Source organism: Haliotis rufescens, unplaced genomic scaffold, assembly GCF_023055435.1.
Source record: "Haliotis rufescens isolate VD_foot unplaced genomic scaffold, xgHalRufe1.0.p SCAF_7, whole genome shotgun sequence".
In the NCBI taxonomy this organism is placed as follows: Eukaryota; Metazoa; Mollusca; class Gastropoda; order Lepetellida; family Haliotidae; genus Haliotis; species Haliotis rufescens.
The window spans coordinates 52,584,201-52,603,584 of NW_025964361.1; the positions used below are offsets into that span (position 1 = coordinate 52,584,201).

Consider the following 19,384-nt stretch of genomic DNA (forward strand, 5'->3'; position numbering starts at 1 on the left):
ACCGAGGTAAAGCGAAATTTATGAATATTAAAAGAGAGCCTAAAGTCTACATACATATATCATACAAAAAGGTAACTCGACTTGAAAACACCGATAGAAATGTTTAAGATTAATAAATCTGTATTCAAAATCATAAAAACAATTTTATGAAGTAATATTCACTTCGGAGCATGGCGTTGTCATTGGCAACGACGGAAGTTTATGGAGAAGTGTAATGCGGTGTATGTCAGAGAGAGAACACACATTCATAACACCTCGTTGTTGGTGGCTTTAATAATGTCTGGGTTGTCCAGAGAAGTTTTGAGGTGGATCCAAAGTCTAGATTTGACATGGCAAATGAAAACACCGAAGTGGTATGTTAATCAATAACTAGCAATTGCGATTTCAGTGTTTGTACCCATACTTGAAGTCTACAAAATTTCCGATTCCAATGAATATTTTTCCAAATCGTGTTTGAAATTCAATTCTTTTAAAGGTGCATGATAATGCGGGCAATTCATCATTGTTTAAATATCTGGGGGAGAAATATTTTGTTAAAACCCAATTTTTAGGATTACAAATACCCTAAACTTAATGTGTACCATCAATTATCACACCGTAATTTGTGTACGTAGATTTTGGTGACATGTCTACTTTTTTCTTGAAAACTTGACAATTACCGATCAGATCTATCATGTACAAACAGCACATTTATGATCTACTGTATTCACCGTAATAAGCGCCCCGCTCTAATAAGCGCCCACAGCGATATTTGCTAATATATTGGCTAGTGAACAATCCCCATTAGCACCCCTTCCGATTGATCAATGTATATATGTTGTGTATAATACGCATAGACTTTTCTTTTGTATTATTTCAGACTGTCAGCATAAACCACGAAATTTACGATCTTTCAACTCTGTTTTTTTTCCACCAAAATGTTATTCTAATAAGAGCCCCCTATTTGTAATTTTGAGAGCGCCCTGGGCGTTTATTACGTCGAATACCGTATTATACATCACTGTCAGTATCATAACAATAATTAATGTCTCTCTACCAATAATTTGTGTCATTGACTGCAATAAACACTTCGTGCACATCCCTTACCAAAATGGCGGACGGTGTCTGGTATACAGCATTCTTGCTCCCTTAACATATTGACTAGTTCTTCTAGTATTGTACCTGTCAGTCAGGTGAGTTAAATATATATATTGATTTGTTTCAGGGACTTGACGAATGGTTACCTCGTAGCCGAGATATTTTCATGGTACTTTCCACAAGAAATACAGATGCATTCATACTACAATGGAACATCACTAGATCCCAAACAGAAAAACTGGTCTTTGTTGAAAAATGTGAGTTTATTTTACCATTGGGTCACTTTTGTGGTGGCCTGAGTGTAATATTCCCAGGTTGTTGTATCAGCTGAGAACTGCATAACGAACGCTGGGTTTGGTTAATCACTGTCTGTACAGGCTGACGGCTTACTGGGACTCACGCCGCGCATGCGTATACATGTACAATGCCAATAGTCTAAGATGCTAGTATCCTGACGGATAATTATGGATCATATATTATTATAGGTATATTAATGTCAATCTGTTACATCCCACTTCTTCAAGATATTTTCACAGGGAGTAACAATTTTCAGCTTAATCACTTTGTAACTTTTAAGACAACTCTAACTTTATCATTAACTTGTAAATTATCAACATCAGCTTTAAACAGTCACTCTTGATCTTAGAGTATCAACACAGTCAAGGGGCGGTCGAGTAGTCTAGGGGTTAAAGTGTTCGCTCGTCACGCTGAAGACCCGGGTTCGATTCCCGACATGGGTACAATGTGTGAAGCCCATTTCTGGTGTCCCCCGCCGTGATATTGCTGGAATATTGCTAAAAGCGACGTAAAACCATCTCACTCACTCAACACAGTCACAGATTTAATTTATCAGGTCTGCGAATAGCTCTGCCTGACCTGGTTCGATACTGATGTCTATCACAATCACTGACACTGTCACTTAATGTCATTGGAACACATCTCTCACATGGTCTTCTACATTGTGGGCTTCTATCAGGAACTCTTTTGTTGTTCAGCTGGTTCTTGTTTCCTGTGTCAGCTATTACTTCTCTGTGTTCATTTGGTGTTATAGTCTCATTATGTCCATTAGTTTCTTCTTCTCTAAAGGTTACCTGCTTTCTTGGAGAAATTAAGTCTAAGATGTGTCGTCGATTTCTTCTTAATACATGACCATTTGGAGTTTCAATTAAGTATGACCTTGGCTCTGTGCACTTCTGCTTGACAGTACCAGGAGTCTACAGTCCTGTTGTTTGATCTTGAATACGGACACTCTGTCCAGTTGCTAATGGTGGCAAGTCGTGGGCTTGCCTGTCATGATACATTCTCTGTGAGTCTTGACGCATTTTCAGGTTAGCTTGGATGTTGTCTCTGTCATGTTTGTTGTTGTGCATCTTGCATGGTAGGTTACTCTTCAGTCTTCTACCGCTGAGTAATTCTCCTGGTGATGGTAGGTAATTATCTATAGATGTGGTCCTTAGACACAGCAGCGCCATATAAGGATCCATATGGTCTTCTTTAGACTTTATTAGGGTACTCTTCACTGTCTTGATAGACCTTTCTATGAAGCCATTTGACTAGGGGTAATGTGGTGAACTGGTTGTGTGGTCGAAACACCACTCTTCAGCAAACTTTCTGTAATCTTTGCTATCAAAGTGTCTGCCATTATCGCTGATTAGTTCCTATGGCAGGGCATTTCTGTTTGATATGGTGCGATCCTCCGCATGATCCACATTGCTGTCTATCTCTCTGTATGGCATGAATTCCATTCTGTTGAGTGTGAACATCCTGTAACTGTGCCATGTGTTGAATTGATGCTTCATGAGTACGTCCACATTCAATGGCATTTTCTAATGTAAGGGTATGTTCCTTCCCTAGCAATTCCTTCTGTAATTCAGGATATCTCGTGCCGATAATTAACTCTGCTTCCGTAAATCTGCACTTGAATGCTTGTAGTTTACTTCTTGTTACAAAATCATCAATACTCTCATTTTCTCCTTGTCTGTGTCTCTGTAGATAAAATCGTTGAACACGAAAGTTTATCTTAGGCTCTATCTGACTCTGAAATTTGTTCCAAACTATTTCTGGATTATTCTTTTCTTCTTCTGACAAACACCATGAGTTGAACATCTTCAAACCTTCATCACTGGTATACAGTAAAATATAGTCAACTTGTTTTTCAACTTTGGTTTCTTTCACGGAAAAATAAAGTTCACATTTCTGACAAAATAATCTGAAAGCTCCCACTTGGTCTGGGTTAGACCAGTCCATCTTAGGTCCAAAATCCATATTGTTGTCAATGATCAAGTCAAAAGTTCAAAAGGTTATGAAATGTCACTATTATGAAGTTTCCAGATGAATATGTGTGTTTGTTTACATTTTTCCGGAAGAAGAACTTATGTCCGGTATGTCATATCCGGCAATCTTGTGACATCATTTTACTCTGATGCTTGTTACTTTTTGCAGGGTTTTCAACCAACGTTCTGAGATGTCATGAAAGCTCCAATAATGTCAAATAATACATCTTCAATTCAAGAAAAGTGTTCCCAATAATCCAGTTCTTGTGAACGATGATATTTGTTATGAGAAGTATTCACATACACTGGTAGATTGAATGATTTTGATTACAGTTCCGATGACAGATTCTTCAAAATGGCGGTGCGTCGTTACAGACGACAGTTCATGTTCAGAGTACATACATTTCTTACTTACTGCGATACAGTGTTATTCCAATCCATGAATATCCTTATGAATGCCTAAGAATATACAATGGGATGTCCTCAGATCTTTGTTTAGCGATAGCGAGAACTAAGATCTGATTTTAATGAGATTGGTACTAGAATGGACAGCTTCTGGAAATGAAAAACCTTTCAAAGATATTCCAACATCATTTGAATTGCTGAATCATAAGAATACCCAAAGCAAAAAGCAGCATGTTTTTTCCGAGTCAATGAAAGTCACATGACATAGCACAAATTGACCTCAGCTCGATCGAACAACTGTTTTCTAACAATTTTGAATTTGTTTTAATTCTTTTACAATGACAGATTAAAACATGTCGGTAAGATAAATTTGTTGTAGCTGTATCACTCATATGTGATTTTATCAGTGATACGGCTACAACTTATAAATATTATCTTAGTTCCTGATAACCTTTTTTATGTGCTGCAGCAATTCAGATAGTTTTATAGTATCTGATCCACAATATCATGTGTATTCACAATTATGATACTTCGATAAAACGCTTCCCAGGATGACAAATCAAATTGTTTTTTCAACTCCTTTCAGTTCATCAAACGCCAGCACCTTGAAATCCCTGAGGACTACATAGAAGGCACCATTCACTGCAAGGAGGGAGCTGCCAATCTTCTCACAGAGAGGATGTACGAGATCCTCACTAACAGGAAGTAAGTGGTAACCAGTCAGAAATTGGCACCGTCCTGTAGTACTTGCCAAATTGCCCAATAGTTAAGGTAGCATAAGTATTAGTAGAAATTTGCCGTTCTTTTTGGTTTTACTGTATGTTATCCACTAGTGGACTAAAACGGTTAGTTTCTACCACTGGGTAACTCATCCTATATATCTGCAGGGCTCACATTTCGGTAAACCTACACTTACCCCTGGATCCATCCTAGTGGTTCTCAAAATCTAAATTTACCTGCCGTAGAACTTGGAATCGATCCAAGTTCTAGAAGATGCTGTATTACTCCCACCTGGGCCCACTTGCACAAAGCGATCTTAGCGCTAAGACTATGGTAAGCCTATGTTGAAGTATGGGAGTTACGATCATCTTAGCACTAAGATCGCTTTGTGCAAGTGGGCCCTGGTGCATGCTCAACCTCAAGCTTCTTGAGTCAATTCAACAATAATATACTGTAGACCATGCCTCGATTTTTAGAAACAAACTTAGGTTCAAAAACAAACTTAAGTCTGAGTTTTTACTCAAATTTGAGAAAACAAAACAAAATGCCTTCCTAAAACAAAACTGAGTTCAATTTTTTACTCGAACTGAATTCGAAACCACGTAAAACTTTGGTTAGCCTAAATGGTTACTTAAATTTTGATATGGACAAAAATAGCAATTGCTAATAGACGTAAGCAAAGATTGAGAAGGAGACAGGTTATTTCTAGGGTGCTTACTGATCGAGAACACCCACTGGAATACATGTCGGATGAAAATCTATTCCTTGGATTTAGGTTTCGGATGGAAACGATTCTATATATCGTGTCACTTGTGTCCAACTACTGAGATTTTGCTGAGTTTGATTCAAGAAATGCTATTGAGTTAAAAACTCAGCAGAGTTGTTTTTGCAAACGGAGTTTGAGATTTGAGTCAAAACTTACGTTTATTTGGGGAAATCAGGCCTGATCATAGGATCAGTTTCATAGTTTGTTTGGACCCGTGACGATCCGGGGTAGAATAGGTCTTCAGCAACCCATGCTTGCCGTAAAAGGTGACTATGCTTGTCGTAAAAGACGACTAACGGGATCGGATGGTCAGGCTCGCTGACTTGGTTGATGCATGTCATCGATCCCAATTGCGTGGATCGATGCTCATGATATCAATCACTGGATTGTCTGGTCCAGACTCGATTATTTACAGACTGCCGTCATATAGCTAGAATATTGCTGAGTGCGGTGTAAAACAACAAACCAATCAATCAATCAATCATAGTTTGTTTGACTCAATCGAGCTGTTAAAGAGTTAAATTTTCATATTCAGAGTAAAAAAAGTCCCATCCGAGGTGGAGGTTGACTTCACTGACAAGGCCTACCAGAGCAAGCTGCCAATGCATGCCAGATCCACAGCATCAAAGTCGATAAAAAATAATCTACGTATCACAGAAATCATGGCCGATCAGGACCTCATACTCGGTGCACAAAAGGTTTGCCCCTCTTTGTTTACATAAATATTTATCAACAAGTGAGTGAACAGAAATCATTTTGAGATAAGCAGATTCATCAAACTGTCTTCCACAGGAGATATCACTTGGGAGAGATCAAGCGGCATCTCCTCAGAGAATTCACTTCAGTTTTTTGCAGCACAATGAGTTGCAGACCATTGTGACATTGGCAAATCTGAGAGATACATTTTTATCGACTCATGTTGATATATTTAATATCAAAAGACATTCTGGTTAGATTCTCCATATTTGCCCTGATGGTTCAAATTTGCTTTTTATGTTAAAGCAAGACAAAGTCTAAATTCATTTTTTCCTAATATTCTTTGTCATTAATATATTAAGAGGAAGCCGTGAAAGAATAGGATGTTATTGGTAGCTGAAGGTTAAAAACATAAGACACAGATATAAGATGAGGTGAAATGGGGTTTAACATCGTGTGCAAGATTTTTGTACGTATATTGCGATGTGCATGCACATGTGTGTGTCTGTGTGTCTGCTTGTACTAGTCCAGACTAATGCCGATTTTATAGTGCTAACCAATTGAGATATCATGCCGCAGTTTAACATGAATACCCTACTCAGACACAGTACACCGACTCCGAGCCGACCAGTGCTTGTCTTAGCCCCTTAATGCCAAGCACCAAGCAGGGTAACAACAAGTACCATCTTTTAACTTTTGGTATGAAGAAGCCGAGGATGAAACTCGGACCTTCCGCTCTACAGGCAGTCGCTCTACCACTAGGCCAGTGTTAGAAATTGGCACTGGTCCTATAGTCCTTGCCAAACTGCCCAATGGTTAAGGTATCCTAAGGACTAGTAGAAATTTGCCCATTTTAAGGGTTTTGCTATATGTTATCATTACAAGGACTACTGGGCTAAACCTGTTAGTTTCTATCGTTGTAGGCCACAGAGGCTGTCATACAACACAGACATGTTACCTTTAATACTGAAGTTCAAAACTCTATGTTCATGTATGGTCATTCAATAGCTAAGTGATTCCAGAATTCCATCATGATTCCGCCGTCACGACATGGGTTTAATTTGTGAACATACATGTACTTCGCGTACCCTATTGTGTACCACCCAAACACATACTCATGCAGTCACTTTAAAAACTGAAACAATTGAAATATGTGTAGAATGTGGTATTTAATATCTTTCCAGTCACAGAAAATAATCAATGATCACATCGATCACCGAAGGGTGGAAAGATTTGAAGATCCACAAAGGTTTAATGTCAAACCAACGATTGGTGAAAAAAGTCTACGCAGACCACCACCTCCACTGAAGGAAAAGTCTGACGCAAGTCAAGCTTTGGAAGACACTGAATGTATGCCTGCTAGAGAACACAGTAGGTTGAATATATTTATGAATACATAAGATTATCATCCCAAACTGGCTTCCATAGGAGATATAGCTTAAGTGAGGTCAAGCGATATCCCCCAGGACATATTAGTAAAATAAAGCTGCTTATCTGTTAGAGGTAAAACCAGGATTGCATGTGCGTGTGACTTGACCATGTGCACACCCTATCTGGAACCGCCAGTGGCGGTACGTTGTACACTCAAGACACTGGTAATTACTGTTTGAAACTGAAAAAGTTAGAAGAATGATTTTGGATGATATTTTTGGTAAAAAACAGTAGTTTTTAGTCATTTTCTTTGATGAGTTCATACATAAAAGAAAACAATAACCTCAGAAAATTTTTCACAAACATGTTATTTACTGCTATGATTACAGTTGCTATTTTGGATGACGTTTCAGCGGATACTTCAAACTTCCAGTCAATGCCACGAGAGCCAAGTGTCCACTTCAAGGAAGTCCAAGTGAATCAAGTGGACAAATCAGCCTTCTACAACATGCCCATCCAGGGCTACTAGTCCCAGTCTTGTGATGGGGAGACTGTCAGCTTCTGCCTACAACAGCATGTCAAACTTTGGGATATGATCATTCAACAAGCAGTCAGTTGTTTATAATAAATCAACTCTTGCAACTTTTTAGTTCATTATTGACAAATTAGGTAAGAAAAAGTTGTATGATATATCCAATTTCTTAAAATCATTGTCAGTATTTTGGCACCGGCGGGTATGTTAATTTTTTTGTTTTTTTGTTAATTCATTCATTTTTTTGGTTTCATTTCATAATTTTTTTTGTTTGTCTTTTGCAAGTATTGACATTATTTTGTATCTATTTGTCATAAGTAGATACAAGTGGTTGTCGTACTCACGGTCAGGCTGACATGCTGATGTTATGAAACTGTATATGAAATTGTTGTAGGTGACAGACAATTGTAAATAATGATAATCAGTCATTGATGTTCCACATTGTACATTGAATGATTCTGAATAAATATGTAAAACACAAGAAGAATTTTAAGCTTCTATGCATTGTCTTCAAATGTCTTCACAACCAAGCCCCAGAGTATTTCTCCGAGATCCTTACTCAGTACACTCCTGCTAGAACTCTCGGATCACAAGACCAATCCTTACAGTCCCCCAAATCCCCCAACCTCTCCAGTTGGCAAGAAAAGGTTCCAACATGCTGCAACAAATCTATGGAATTCTTTACCTCTGAACATCAACCTTAAATGTATCCCCTACACTGGTCACATCTATCCACAACTGCATACACATCAACATTTCTCATCCTACAGTCTTATGCATATATGTATATCTTATTTACATACATCACAGGACCTGTGAAGATCCAGGGTAGAATAGATCTTCAGCAACCCATGCTTGCCGTAAAAGGCGACAATGCTAATGTCCTAAGAGGCGACTTACGAGATCGGGTTGTCAGACTAGCTGACTTGGTCATCGTATCCCATTTGGGTGGATCGATGCTCAGCGTTAAACAACAAATAAACAAACAAGCAAAACATCACAGAAAGTCAAAAGTGATGCAGAGTGTTGTCCGCAAACCTTCCAGAGAGCAGACAGTCAATAACAGAGTATGATTAATGAGTGAACACAAAACAATTACTGATGTATAATTTTATTACATCAATCAAAACACATAGTTAACAGTATTTTCTGTGGTCTTGCGGTATGGAATGTGATGAAGTGGTTTATTTACATAAGAAACACTATATAGACGGCATTGGATCAATTCTTCTTGATCCATATCTAAATACCAATAAATTGTATTATCTTTGGCTCACCACACAGATTACAATCAATCTCTTCAAACAAAACTAAAACATTTGAATGGAGATTGCTGTGAGCTATATTTCACTACCAATCTGATACAAAGGGTTCCATGCAAACTGTACAGTGGCAGTATATCCAGAACTTATAACCACACAACATCCCCCAGAACTGAATCTGAGAATACATCATCCAGAACTGATTCTGAGAATGCAACATCACCCAGAACTGATTCTGAGAATGCAACATCATCCAGAACTGATTCTGAGAATGCAACATCATCCAGAACTGATTCTGGGAATGCAACATCATCCAGAACTGATTCTGAGAATGCAACATCATCCAGAACTGATTCTGAGAATGCAACATCATCCAGAACTGATTCTGAAAATACTGTCTAACTTGCAAGCAGATTGTGAATCATTAGACGCAATAGCTGTGCGACTGACAGCTTTAGATGATGAAATATTAGCACTTCCATATTAATTATCAGGTCTAAGTAGGTTTGTACAGTTAAACTGCTTTGAAGTTTCGTGACGTTAACAGCAATGTCTTAAGGACTGAGACATGTTTCTTCGTGTGACCTTGACCTTATATGGAGGTCACAAAACAAAAAATACACAATTAATAGAGAAATGAACATTTATCTTACGGCTAGACATAGACATAAAATGTATGACCACAAACCATTTTGCGCTCTTGCATCCTTGGGGAAAGCCATGACAAATTGGACAAGCAACTGTATCACGTTCTTGACATTCTTTTGAGAAGGTCATCTTGTTTCATCTCCACCCTACATATTTTCCCATCCTAATAATAAGTCCCGTATGGTCAACATAATCTTTCAACATTTAACATAAGTTTTCACATTCTTCATCGAAATGCTCAGTGAATGTCACTGAGCAGACTACATGGATGGAGCTCATTGTGTACAAAATTCAAAATGGCTACCACAACACTTAGATATGATCAGCCAGTGTAAACTATTAGACTATTATCCATGTTTCTTTAAAAGTGAGATAGAGGCATTTGTCATTTAATTGGTTCCAAGGCATGACAACCACCTGGGTAATATTGGCACTAATTACTCAAAACTTGAGTCTAATATGAGGCCAGACGTTTTTACATATGTTTACAAATCTGACTCCAAAAATTTGAAATGTGAAAGAATAAACCAATGGAAAGTGTTTTCTTAAAACAACTGATCAGATGTAAGTAAAATTAAAAAAACAAAAGAGAAACACCACTCATTTACTCTCGCTATCAATTCAAATATGAGCATTGGGAATAATGCAATGTTTTTATACTTATCTGACACTACATAGCTTCAAGCTACAAGCTTCCCTACGTTTAACAAATAGGCAGCACTGGAACAGAGACAGTTGAAACAGACTATAGCCCGTGCCCTGATACCCCACCTTGGCTCGAACCTCATATTCTTCATGCTATGATAGCAGGCACAGCATAGACAGCGGTGCCAAAACGGTAACCAGGAGGAGATGGACACACGCAGCCCGGGTGGGCCTAAAGGTGTAGCGTCTTGTAAGGTTAAAACATTTCATTTATTCTGAAATGTAGGGAAGTTAAAGCACTATGTTGCGTCAGGTAAAGTAAAACATATTATTCAAAATACCATAATCAAAACCTGTTGAAAATTTGTCAAAAAACTCCTGGCCCCACTTTTTTTCTTAGCTACTTTACATTTTGCCGAAATAAAAATATATATATTTGAAATTGGAATTCCTATTTTATTTTTACCTGACCTAACTGTCAGTGCCCAAAATCTGTACCCCTCCTAAATGTATGGCCCCAAAAAGATAAGACGGTGGGCATGGAGAATGGCAGTGCTGGCAGCACTAATCTAAAGATTAATTTATACTGGCCCAACATTGACATACTTACAAGTAATTCACTCATATCCTAACAAATAATTCTCCCCTAAATATTACAGTAAGTATCCAGTCATGATGATCTGATCAATAATAAAGAACTTTTATTGTAATAAAACAGGCTTTGTCACTTGAGCACCTTGATTAAAAACATGAAAAGATTTGGAAATAAATATAACTCCAAATTGACGGTATACATGCTCTGTAAATCCTGCAATAAAACCAATTCAACACGGCAGTTGCCATGTTGTTTAGAAACCGGATGTCAATATCATTACAGGATTTTGATTGGACTATGATTAGAAACGTTAGTCCAACCAAAATATAACTCCATAATTCCAGCCTTGTTTGGCAAAAGTGGAAACTGAACTTTTGAAATCAGTTAACTCCCTTGCCTTGGGAAGATGTGGTCTAACATCGATTGGATACTGTTTCTGAACAATCAGATTGAAGGATTTGAAAACATCATAATAGAATAAGATTTTTCTACCTATAGGTAACAACACCATGGTTATAATGACTCCTTTTACCAATCAGAGCTATACAAGATGAGCATTCACTTGTCAGCTGTAACTCTTCGTTTGTAAAATAGAAACGTGTTGTCACTATAATCATTATATATGAATACATCTCATAGAAATATAGAAAAAAACAACATAAATACATTTCTGATAAATAACAACATTCACATGCATTGTGGTATAACAATCACTACCCTGTGACAATCAGTGTGAAGCAAACCTAGCTGATCAGGTTATAACAGTAAACATCAACAACCAAAGTCAGAAACACATATATCAGAAAGAGAAACATAATTTGGTTAAATCAACTTGATTCAGAGAAGCAAAATTTAAATTTGAAGATAATTAACACAAAAACAAACCAAAATTCTGTTCGGTATATTTTCAAAACACATCCTTTGATTTCTTTTTTATCAAATATCAAAATTTTATATTTTATAAATTTTGAAATATTTAAGGTATCTGTAAAACGATGAAAAGGATATTCTGCCTATAAAACATGAGAAGTCTCATTACAGCAAGGAAAGGCCAAACATGCAGGCTTTGATCTATGTATCAACTGGAGTCATAAGGCTCTGTAGCCCACCTGACTTAAAATAGACCCGTATATTGGGGAAGGTTTAATATGTATCCTTGTACAAATACTGTGAGCACTGGATAAGATGAGACATCATATCAAGATATATCTTTTTTCATCTGTACATTCCCAAGAGCAAATAGACCCCAAACATGATAAAAATAAACCTTAAGAGACATAATGTTAAAAAATATAGCAGCTGGTGTTTGAAGATGAAATATTAGTTCAGATTTGGTTGGTTTGTTGTTTTATGCCGCACTCAGCAATATTCCAGCTATACGACGGCGGTCTGTAAATAATCGAGTCTGGACCAGACAATCCAGTGATCGATATCATGAGCATCGATCCACGCAATTGGGATTGATGACATGCTTCAACCAAGTCAGCGAGCCTAACCACCGACCCTGTTAGTCGCCTCTTACGACAAGCATAGTCACCTTTTACGGCAAGCATGGGTTGGTGAGACCTGTTCTACCCCGGATCTTCACCAGTATATTGGTTCCGAAGATTGATACTAAATACGCATAAGGAAGAAAATTAATGGATGTCACCTTCTTTATTATGAGGAACACTATGTTTCGGAGTATAAAAACCTACTCCTTCATCAGGTGAAATTTCATCATAAAGAAGCTGACATCCATAAATTCTCTACCTTGTGTGTTTTACTTCTAAATGCAACTTAAAGACTTGACAAAATGTGCAGTCTGTGCAAAAACGTTTGAGCCTCCTAACTTGGCATTTAATATCCCTGTTTGTACATGTTACTGTTATGATACAGCGTTTTATTGGCTAATCTTACAAGCCAAACAGAATTTTACAATACTCTGGTGTCAGGCTAGCGGCTTAAGTCGCAGACTGAAATTATCTCTGTTTTCAAAACACATACATGTGCTATATTTCTTTTATCACACTCCACACCATATTTCAACATACTTACATTAAAATTAAATGACAGCTTATTCACATCGCCCAAATTATTCACCTCAAAAAGAGATTTTGTAGACAACGTTTATCATGGATGACACTGACAACATGCCATTATTATGTATTTGTAGTGATGAAAATAAACATTCAGATCTGTTGTCAATAAACATAACAACTAGCAACATCATGATAATATTTTCAAACAAAAATGTTTGGACGGACATGTACATCATAGGACGGACATGTAAATCATAGGACGGACATGTAAATCATAGGACGGACATGTAAATCATAGGACTAACACATTTTCCTAAAACACAATCATGGCACTGTACAAAGGAACGTCAAATGTATAAAATACATACCCTTTGGCTCGGCGAATTGCATACCACATAATTAAATATTCATTTAAAAAAAATTGATTTTTTTTCACATTCTGCTCACCAGGTGGATACAGTCATCATAAAAGCACATGGCGTCATCCATTGCAAGATGGTGTCATAGCATTACAGATTAACCCTTTTGGTTCCAATTCAAATTTCAATGCCCCAAGTGCTCTATAACACATAATGTTTATCTCCGAAGTATCTGGCAGAACTTTTCTTAGTCAAGTTGAGTTTATTTTCATTTTATCATTTTTCAAGTGATGTTCCATATTGGCAGTCAAAAGCAACACATGCATAAGCAAAAACATATGTACAGAATCACATTATGCATTAACACGTTAACAATAATTTGGCATATATGTGTAGATCTCAAATATGCATATTCAAAGCAAGTTAAAACGTCATACTATTGTTCAGAATATTTGTTCTGTATGAAAATAACTATCAACACAAACTACATCTTGACTGGGTGATGCCCTCAGAAAGGGTTAATCCTCATCCCCGATCCAAGAGGGGAGAAGGGGTTAACCTTGGCCCACATGAGAGCCTCATTCACAGACAGTGCTGACTGCCCGTCTTCCAGGAAGAAAGCAAGACCCTGAAAAGCAACAGGTTACACAGATTCTGTTACAAACACAAAACACATTAAGATGGTCTACTGACATCTACTGCAATGCATGAAGCTTATTTCTTGTGTCACACGCCGTGATATTGCTGGAATATTGCTTAAAGGGGCGTTTAACCATACTCACTCAAACGATTACGTTTACTGAATGTACACAGATCTCGCCAAGCATACTAATGTCCTAACGCAGAATGTCACCTTATACAATGAGTGAGTGAGTTGGGTTTAACGCTGCTTTTACAGTATTCCAGTTATACCACGGCGTGTCAGCTTAATGTGGGAGGAAAGCCCGAAATGATGCAGGTCTCAGTTGATTACCACTTCAGTGAAACCCACAACCACGGGTATGGTGCTGACAAACCTAGAAACATAATCGGGGTGAACCGAGATTCGAACCCACAATCATAGGTTTCTGGCATGCCCAAGGGACAAAACTTTGCACAGCGTATCGCGGCACCTGAGGCGACTGGGCCACCCGTGACCCCTGACCTTATACAGCAACAAATAGTCAGCTCCTGATGTCAAGACAATATAAGGTACCATTAACACTAGCTTGTAACATTCCTATATAACAGCTCCTTGGTGTCAGAACTACAGTGAGCAAGTGAGTTTAATGCTGCTTTTAGCAGTATTCAAGTTATATCACGCCATGTGGGCTTAATGTGGGAGGAAAGCCAGGAGTGATACAGGTCTCAGATGTTTACCACTTCGGTGAAACCCACGAGCATGGGTCGGGTGCTGACAAACCTAGAAACATTATCAGGGTTAACCAGGATTTGAACCCACGACCATAGGTTACTGACGTCCTAAAGGGTACAACTACAGGGAAATACAAGCATTTACCTCTTGCAATATTCAACTTTTGGCATACTGGTAGAGACTTGGCTTTGCATGCTTGTAGGTGACAATAGTTTCGATGGCAATGACAATGGATATTAAACAGAGTAGTACACTTGAATCAAACACAGACATGTTGAAATAATGTGAGATAAAAATCATCTAAAAGCACTGTTTAATTTTGTTGTTTGTGTGTTGTTTAACGCCGCATTCAGCAATATTCCAGCTATATGACGGTGGTCTGTAAATAATTGAGTCTAGACCAGACAATCCAGTGATCGATATCATGAGCATTGATCCATGCAATTGAGATACGATGACATGAATCAACCAAGTCAGCGAGCCTGACCACCCAATCTCGTTAGTCGCCTCTTACGACAAGCATAGTTGCCTCTTACGACAAGCATGGGCTGCTGAAGACCTATTCTAACCCAGATCTTCACAGGCAGTAAAATTTGGAATAAAAGGGGGCAAGCAAAGGACAAGCCGTGGATATTGGAGGACCAATGTTTCAAGAACCAGCCACAGGGTGGAGTTCCTAGTTTCGGGACATTTATTGCACATGGTGGCTGCAGTACTGACCTGCACCCTTTGACTGGTGAGACACGAGACATGCACATCAGAGTGAGACGGGAGTTGAGAACTTGCAACACAGTCAGGGCCGGGATCTATCACGTACGTCTCAGTACCAACACGTCTCATCAACATCTTGTACGCATCATCAGATCTCTCATTTCTGTCAACACAGACCAATTTTTAATATGTTAGTAGAGTGAGTGAGTGAGTTTGGTTTTAAGCCACTTTAAGCAATATTCCAGCAATATCACGGCGGGGGACACCAGAAATGGGCTTCACACATTGTGCCCATGTCGGGAATCGAACCAGGGTCTTCGGGGTGATGAGCGAACGCTTTAACCATTTGGCTACCCGACCGCCCTTTTAAAGTAGAATCTACAGTCAGTCTACTGATGATATCAAGATGGACATGCATGTTGTAGGGCTCAATTTAAGGAACTTGATTTAACAAACATCAAACCCAAGAAAGCATGACAAGTTAGGCATAAAAACAGAAAAAGAATTGGTTTTCAGGCAATGACTTTGGAAAATATGGTGCGGGCGGGCGGGAGGTGGTTTTCTTTATTTGGTTTGATCAAACTAGAATGTAACCAAATAAACAGGTGTGAACCATCAATCTGGGAAAGGGCTTTCCTACATAAACAAGCATACAAACTCCTACTGCCACCATGACCATAACACGAGATGTGCAGTAAAGCAGTGCGCATGTAAAGGGAAGTAAATGCATGCTAATTGGATCGCATTGTTATAAAGTATTAGGATTTCTTAAATTCTTTTAAAAATGGAAATAAAAACGAAACGTGCGGCAGACTTTATGATGATGTGGGCGGTGCCTGAGAACCAAGACTATTATTATTTTTAGCTTTATATATAACACAGTGGTAAATATATATTGGAAGTATTGAATGAGTTTAAAGAACGATGTTGTGTGGCCAAGTAAGGGTTGGACATAAACATGATTTTTACATGCACACATGTACACATAAATATCAGCTAGCATTTTTCAATAATAGGTTGCACTGGGGCATGTTTTATATGGCTACCACGAGCCCTGAACTGTAAGCACAAATACAACCAAGAGCAGTGCCACAATAATTCAAATGCATTTTTATGCCAAGATTGTATAATTTTGTATGTCTGGGAAGTACCAAGAAGTAGAGTCATAAAACAGCTGTTGTTAGTGACATCATCAAAAACTGGCATGCCAGGTTTTAATCCATATGTAAATTTTGATAAGTTCGCTAGTGTGAATGAGTTCGGTTTTAACGGTTTAATGCCGCTTTTAACAGTATTCCAGTTATATCACAGCGTGTCAGCTTAATGTAGGATGAAAGCCCGAAGTGATGTAGGTCTTAGACGTTTACCTCTTCGGTGAAATCCATGAGCACGGGTATGGTGCCAACAAACCTAGAAACATAATTGGGGTGGACCGGAAATCGAACCCACAACCAGTTTCTGGCATGCCCAAAATTTGGGGAGGATAAGCATAATAGCGACGTTTTAGTTTCAAAAGCGTAATTATTTCGCCAAAAGTAAATGGTTGGCATCTCTGCTTGGTGTGGGAGGAAAGCCTGAATGTTGTTGGTCTCAGGCATGTACTGTGCTGTATGGTGCTGATACAACTAGAATCAGGATCAGAGCAAACCTGGATCACAGAAAATAAACAACACAAGCCCTCTTAGTCTACCTGTGGTCAGTATGTCCAGTGACACACCCAGCATCTCTCCATATCTGCAGTGTGGAGGTCAAGTCAGCCTCTGTAAAGGGGAGGTCCAACCTTTCCTTCGACATCAGATCGCTGTGCAAGAAATTCCTCTCTTTAATCCAAGCTAACATAAACATTATAAATTGTTGCATATTCTATGTGACCTAAAATGGAAATGGACAAATATCATTGGAAAAAGACTGAGACATTATGACAAAATCTCTTTGTCTGCATCGGCCATTCATGTGAGTGAGTGAGTGAGTGAGAGTGAATGAGTGAGAGATTTTACGCCGCTTATAGCAACAATATTCCAGCAGTATCATGGGGGGTGGGGAGCTTGAAATGTGCTTCAAACATTGTACCTATGTTGGAAATCAAACCCAGGTCTTCTTTGAACCCGGACCACCCCAGACAGTGAGTGAATGGGTTGGTGGATGAGTGTGTGAGTGAAAGAGTGTGGATGAGTGAATGAGTGAGTGAGCGTGCGAGTGGGGTTCACCACCACTAAGAAGATCATTTCAGTTATTTCACGGCACCCAATGGTATGGTGCTGACAGACCATTGATCACTATTCAGAGAATCTTCCGAACCAACAACCAGCAGATCCTGACACAGATAAGGTACACAACTCCGCCAAGCAAACTGCTCCCCGTTCCTGTGGGAGGTCTACTCACATAGCATGGGAGAAGAGAGCTGGTACAATAGGGCTGTACTCCCTCCTCATGGCCACCAGCCCACCAATGTAAGCACTGTACACCAGTAGTTCAAGTCGCTTTCTGAAACAAAGGTCAATGATATGCTTGACAAATCATAGGTATAAATGAGCCCCTTTAGAGGAATCACTTTATTTTTTGTATGGAAAAAGCAGCCCAATGAAGGAAGTAACTGATCCAAGTTATACCATGTTAACTACATATTGTCATTCAATCCACACTCATTACTGATGTTTAGTTCTGCACAAACTGTTATGTTTGCTCTGTGAGCTAGGACCTACTTTTCACACTTCTGCTGCTGCAGCTTGTCAGTCTTCATACATCCCAGCAGTTGCAGGAGGTCAAACAGGTCACCGGCTGTCCAGTCTGGCTTCCCCATACAACCTGCAATAGATGGGCACACCATTATCCAGAACCTATCTTCCCCATACTACATGTACTGTAGGCATTGGCCTCAACCTGCCCTCCCCCATACAGCCTATAACTACATAGTACTTACTTCTGACATGTCCCAGACCGACATCCAGTCCAACTTCTGGTGTGGTAGATAGTACTTACTTCTGACATGGCCCAGACCGACATCTAGTCCAACTTCTGGTGTGGTAGATAGTACTTACTTCTGACATGCCCCAGGCCGACATCTAGTCCAACTTCTGGTGTGGTAGATAGTACTTACTTCTGACATGCCCCAGGCCGACATCCAGTCCAACTTCTGGTGTGGTAGATAGTACTTACTTCTGACATGCCCCAGGCCGACATCTAGTCCAACTTCTGGTGTGGTAGATAGTACTTACTTCTGACATGGCCCAGGCCGACATCTAGTCCAACTTCTGGTGTGGTAGATAGTACTTACTTCTGACATGGCCCAGGCCGACATCTAGTCCAACTTCTGGTGTGGTAGATAGTACTTACTTCTGACATGCCCCAGACCGACATCTAGTCCAACTTCTGGTGTGGTAGATAGTACTTACTTCTGACATGCCCCAGACCGACATCTAGTCCAACTTCTGGTGTGGTAGATAGTACTTACTTCTGACATGGCCCAGACCGACATCCAGTCCAACTTCTGGTGTGGTAGATAGTACTTACTTCTGACATGCCCCAGACCGACATCCAGTCCAACTTCTGGTGTGGTAGATAGTACTTACTTCTGACATGGCCCAGACCGACATCCAGTCCAACGTCTGGTGTGGTAGATAGTACTTACTTCTGACATGGCCCAGGCCGACATCCAGTCCAACGTCTGGTGTGGTAGATAGTACTTACTTCTGACATGGCCCAGGCCGACATCCAGTCCAACTTCTGGTGTGGTAGATAGTACTTACTTCTGACATGGCCCAGACCGACATCCAGTCCAACGTCTGGTGTGGTAGATAGTACTTACTTCTGACATGGCCCAGGCCGACATCTAGTCCAACTTCTGGTGTGGTAGATAGTACTTACTTCTGACATGGCCCAGGCCGACATCTAGTCCAACTTCTGGTGTGGTAGATAGTACTTACTTCTGACATGGCCCAGACCGACATCC

General features: G+C 39.3%; 2 protein-coding genes across 3 annotated transcripts in view; one reads left to right on the forward strand and one right to left on the reverse strand.

Moving 5' to 3' along the window:
• Positions 1 to 177: 177 nt before the first annotated feature.
• LOC124133664 (spermatogenesis-associated protein 4-like) lies at positions 178 to 8,321 on the forward strand. Of its 2 annotated transcripts, none has more exons than XM_046498123.2 (6): positions 178 to 353; positions 1,205 to 1,334; positions 4,342 to 4,460; positions 5,777 to 5,939; positions 7,122 to 7,308; positions 7,698 to 8,321. In XM_046498123.2, exons 1-6 carry the CDS (start codon positions 202 to 204, stop codon positions 7,835 to 7,837), a joined length of 891 nt encoding a protein of 296 aa, XP_046354079.1. In that variant the 5' UTR covers positions 178 to 201; the 3' UTR covers positions 7,838 to 8,321. The 2 variants fall into 2 exon arrangements, with proteins under 2 accessions (XP_046354079.1, XP_046354080.1); XM_046498124.2 differs by having other exon boundaries at positions 7,722 to 8,321.
• A 4,137-nt stretch (positions 8,322 to 12,458) lies between these two features.
• LOC124133665 (WD repeat-containing protein 17-like) overlaps positions 12,459 to 19,384 on the reverse strand; it is a 36,662-nt gene continuing 29,736 nt past the window's right edge. The window contains exons 23-27 of the mRNA XM_048387603.1: positions 18,138 to 18,240; positions 17,818 to 17,919; positions 17,126 to 17,236; positions 15,445 to 15,598; positions 12,459 to 13,998 (exon numbers count right to left, since the gene is read on the reverse strand). Coding sequence (XP_048243560.1) covers positions 13,879 to 13,998; positions 15,445 to 15,598; positions 17,126 to 17,236; positions 17,818 to 17,919; positions 18,138 to 18,240 — 590 coding nt within the window. The 3' untranslated portion in view covers positions 12,459 to 13,878. The remainder of the gene's footprint in view (positions 13,999 to 15,444; positions 15,599 to 17,125; positions 17,237 to 17,817; positions 17,920 to 18,137; positions 18,241 to 19,384) is intronic.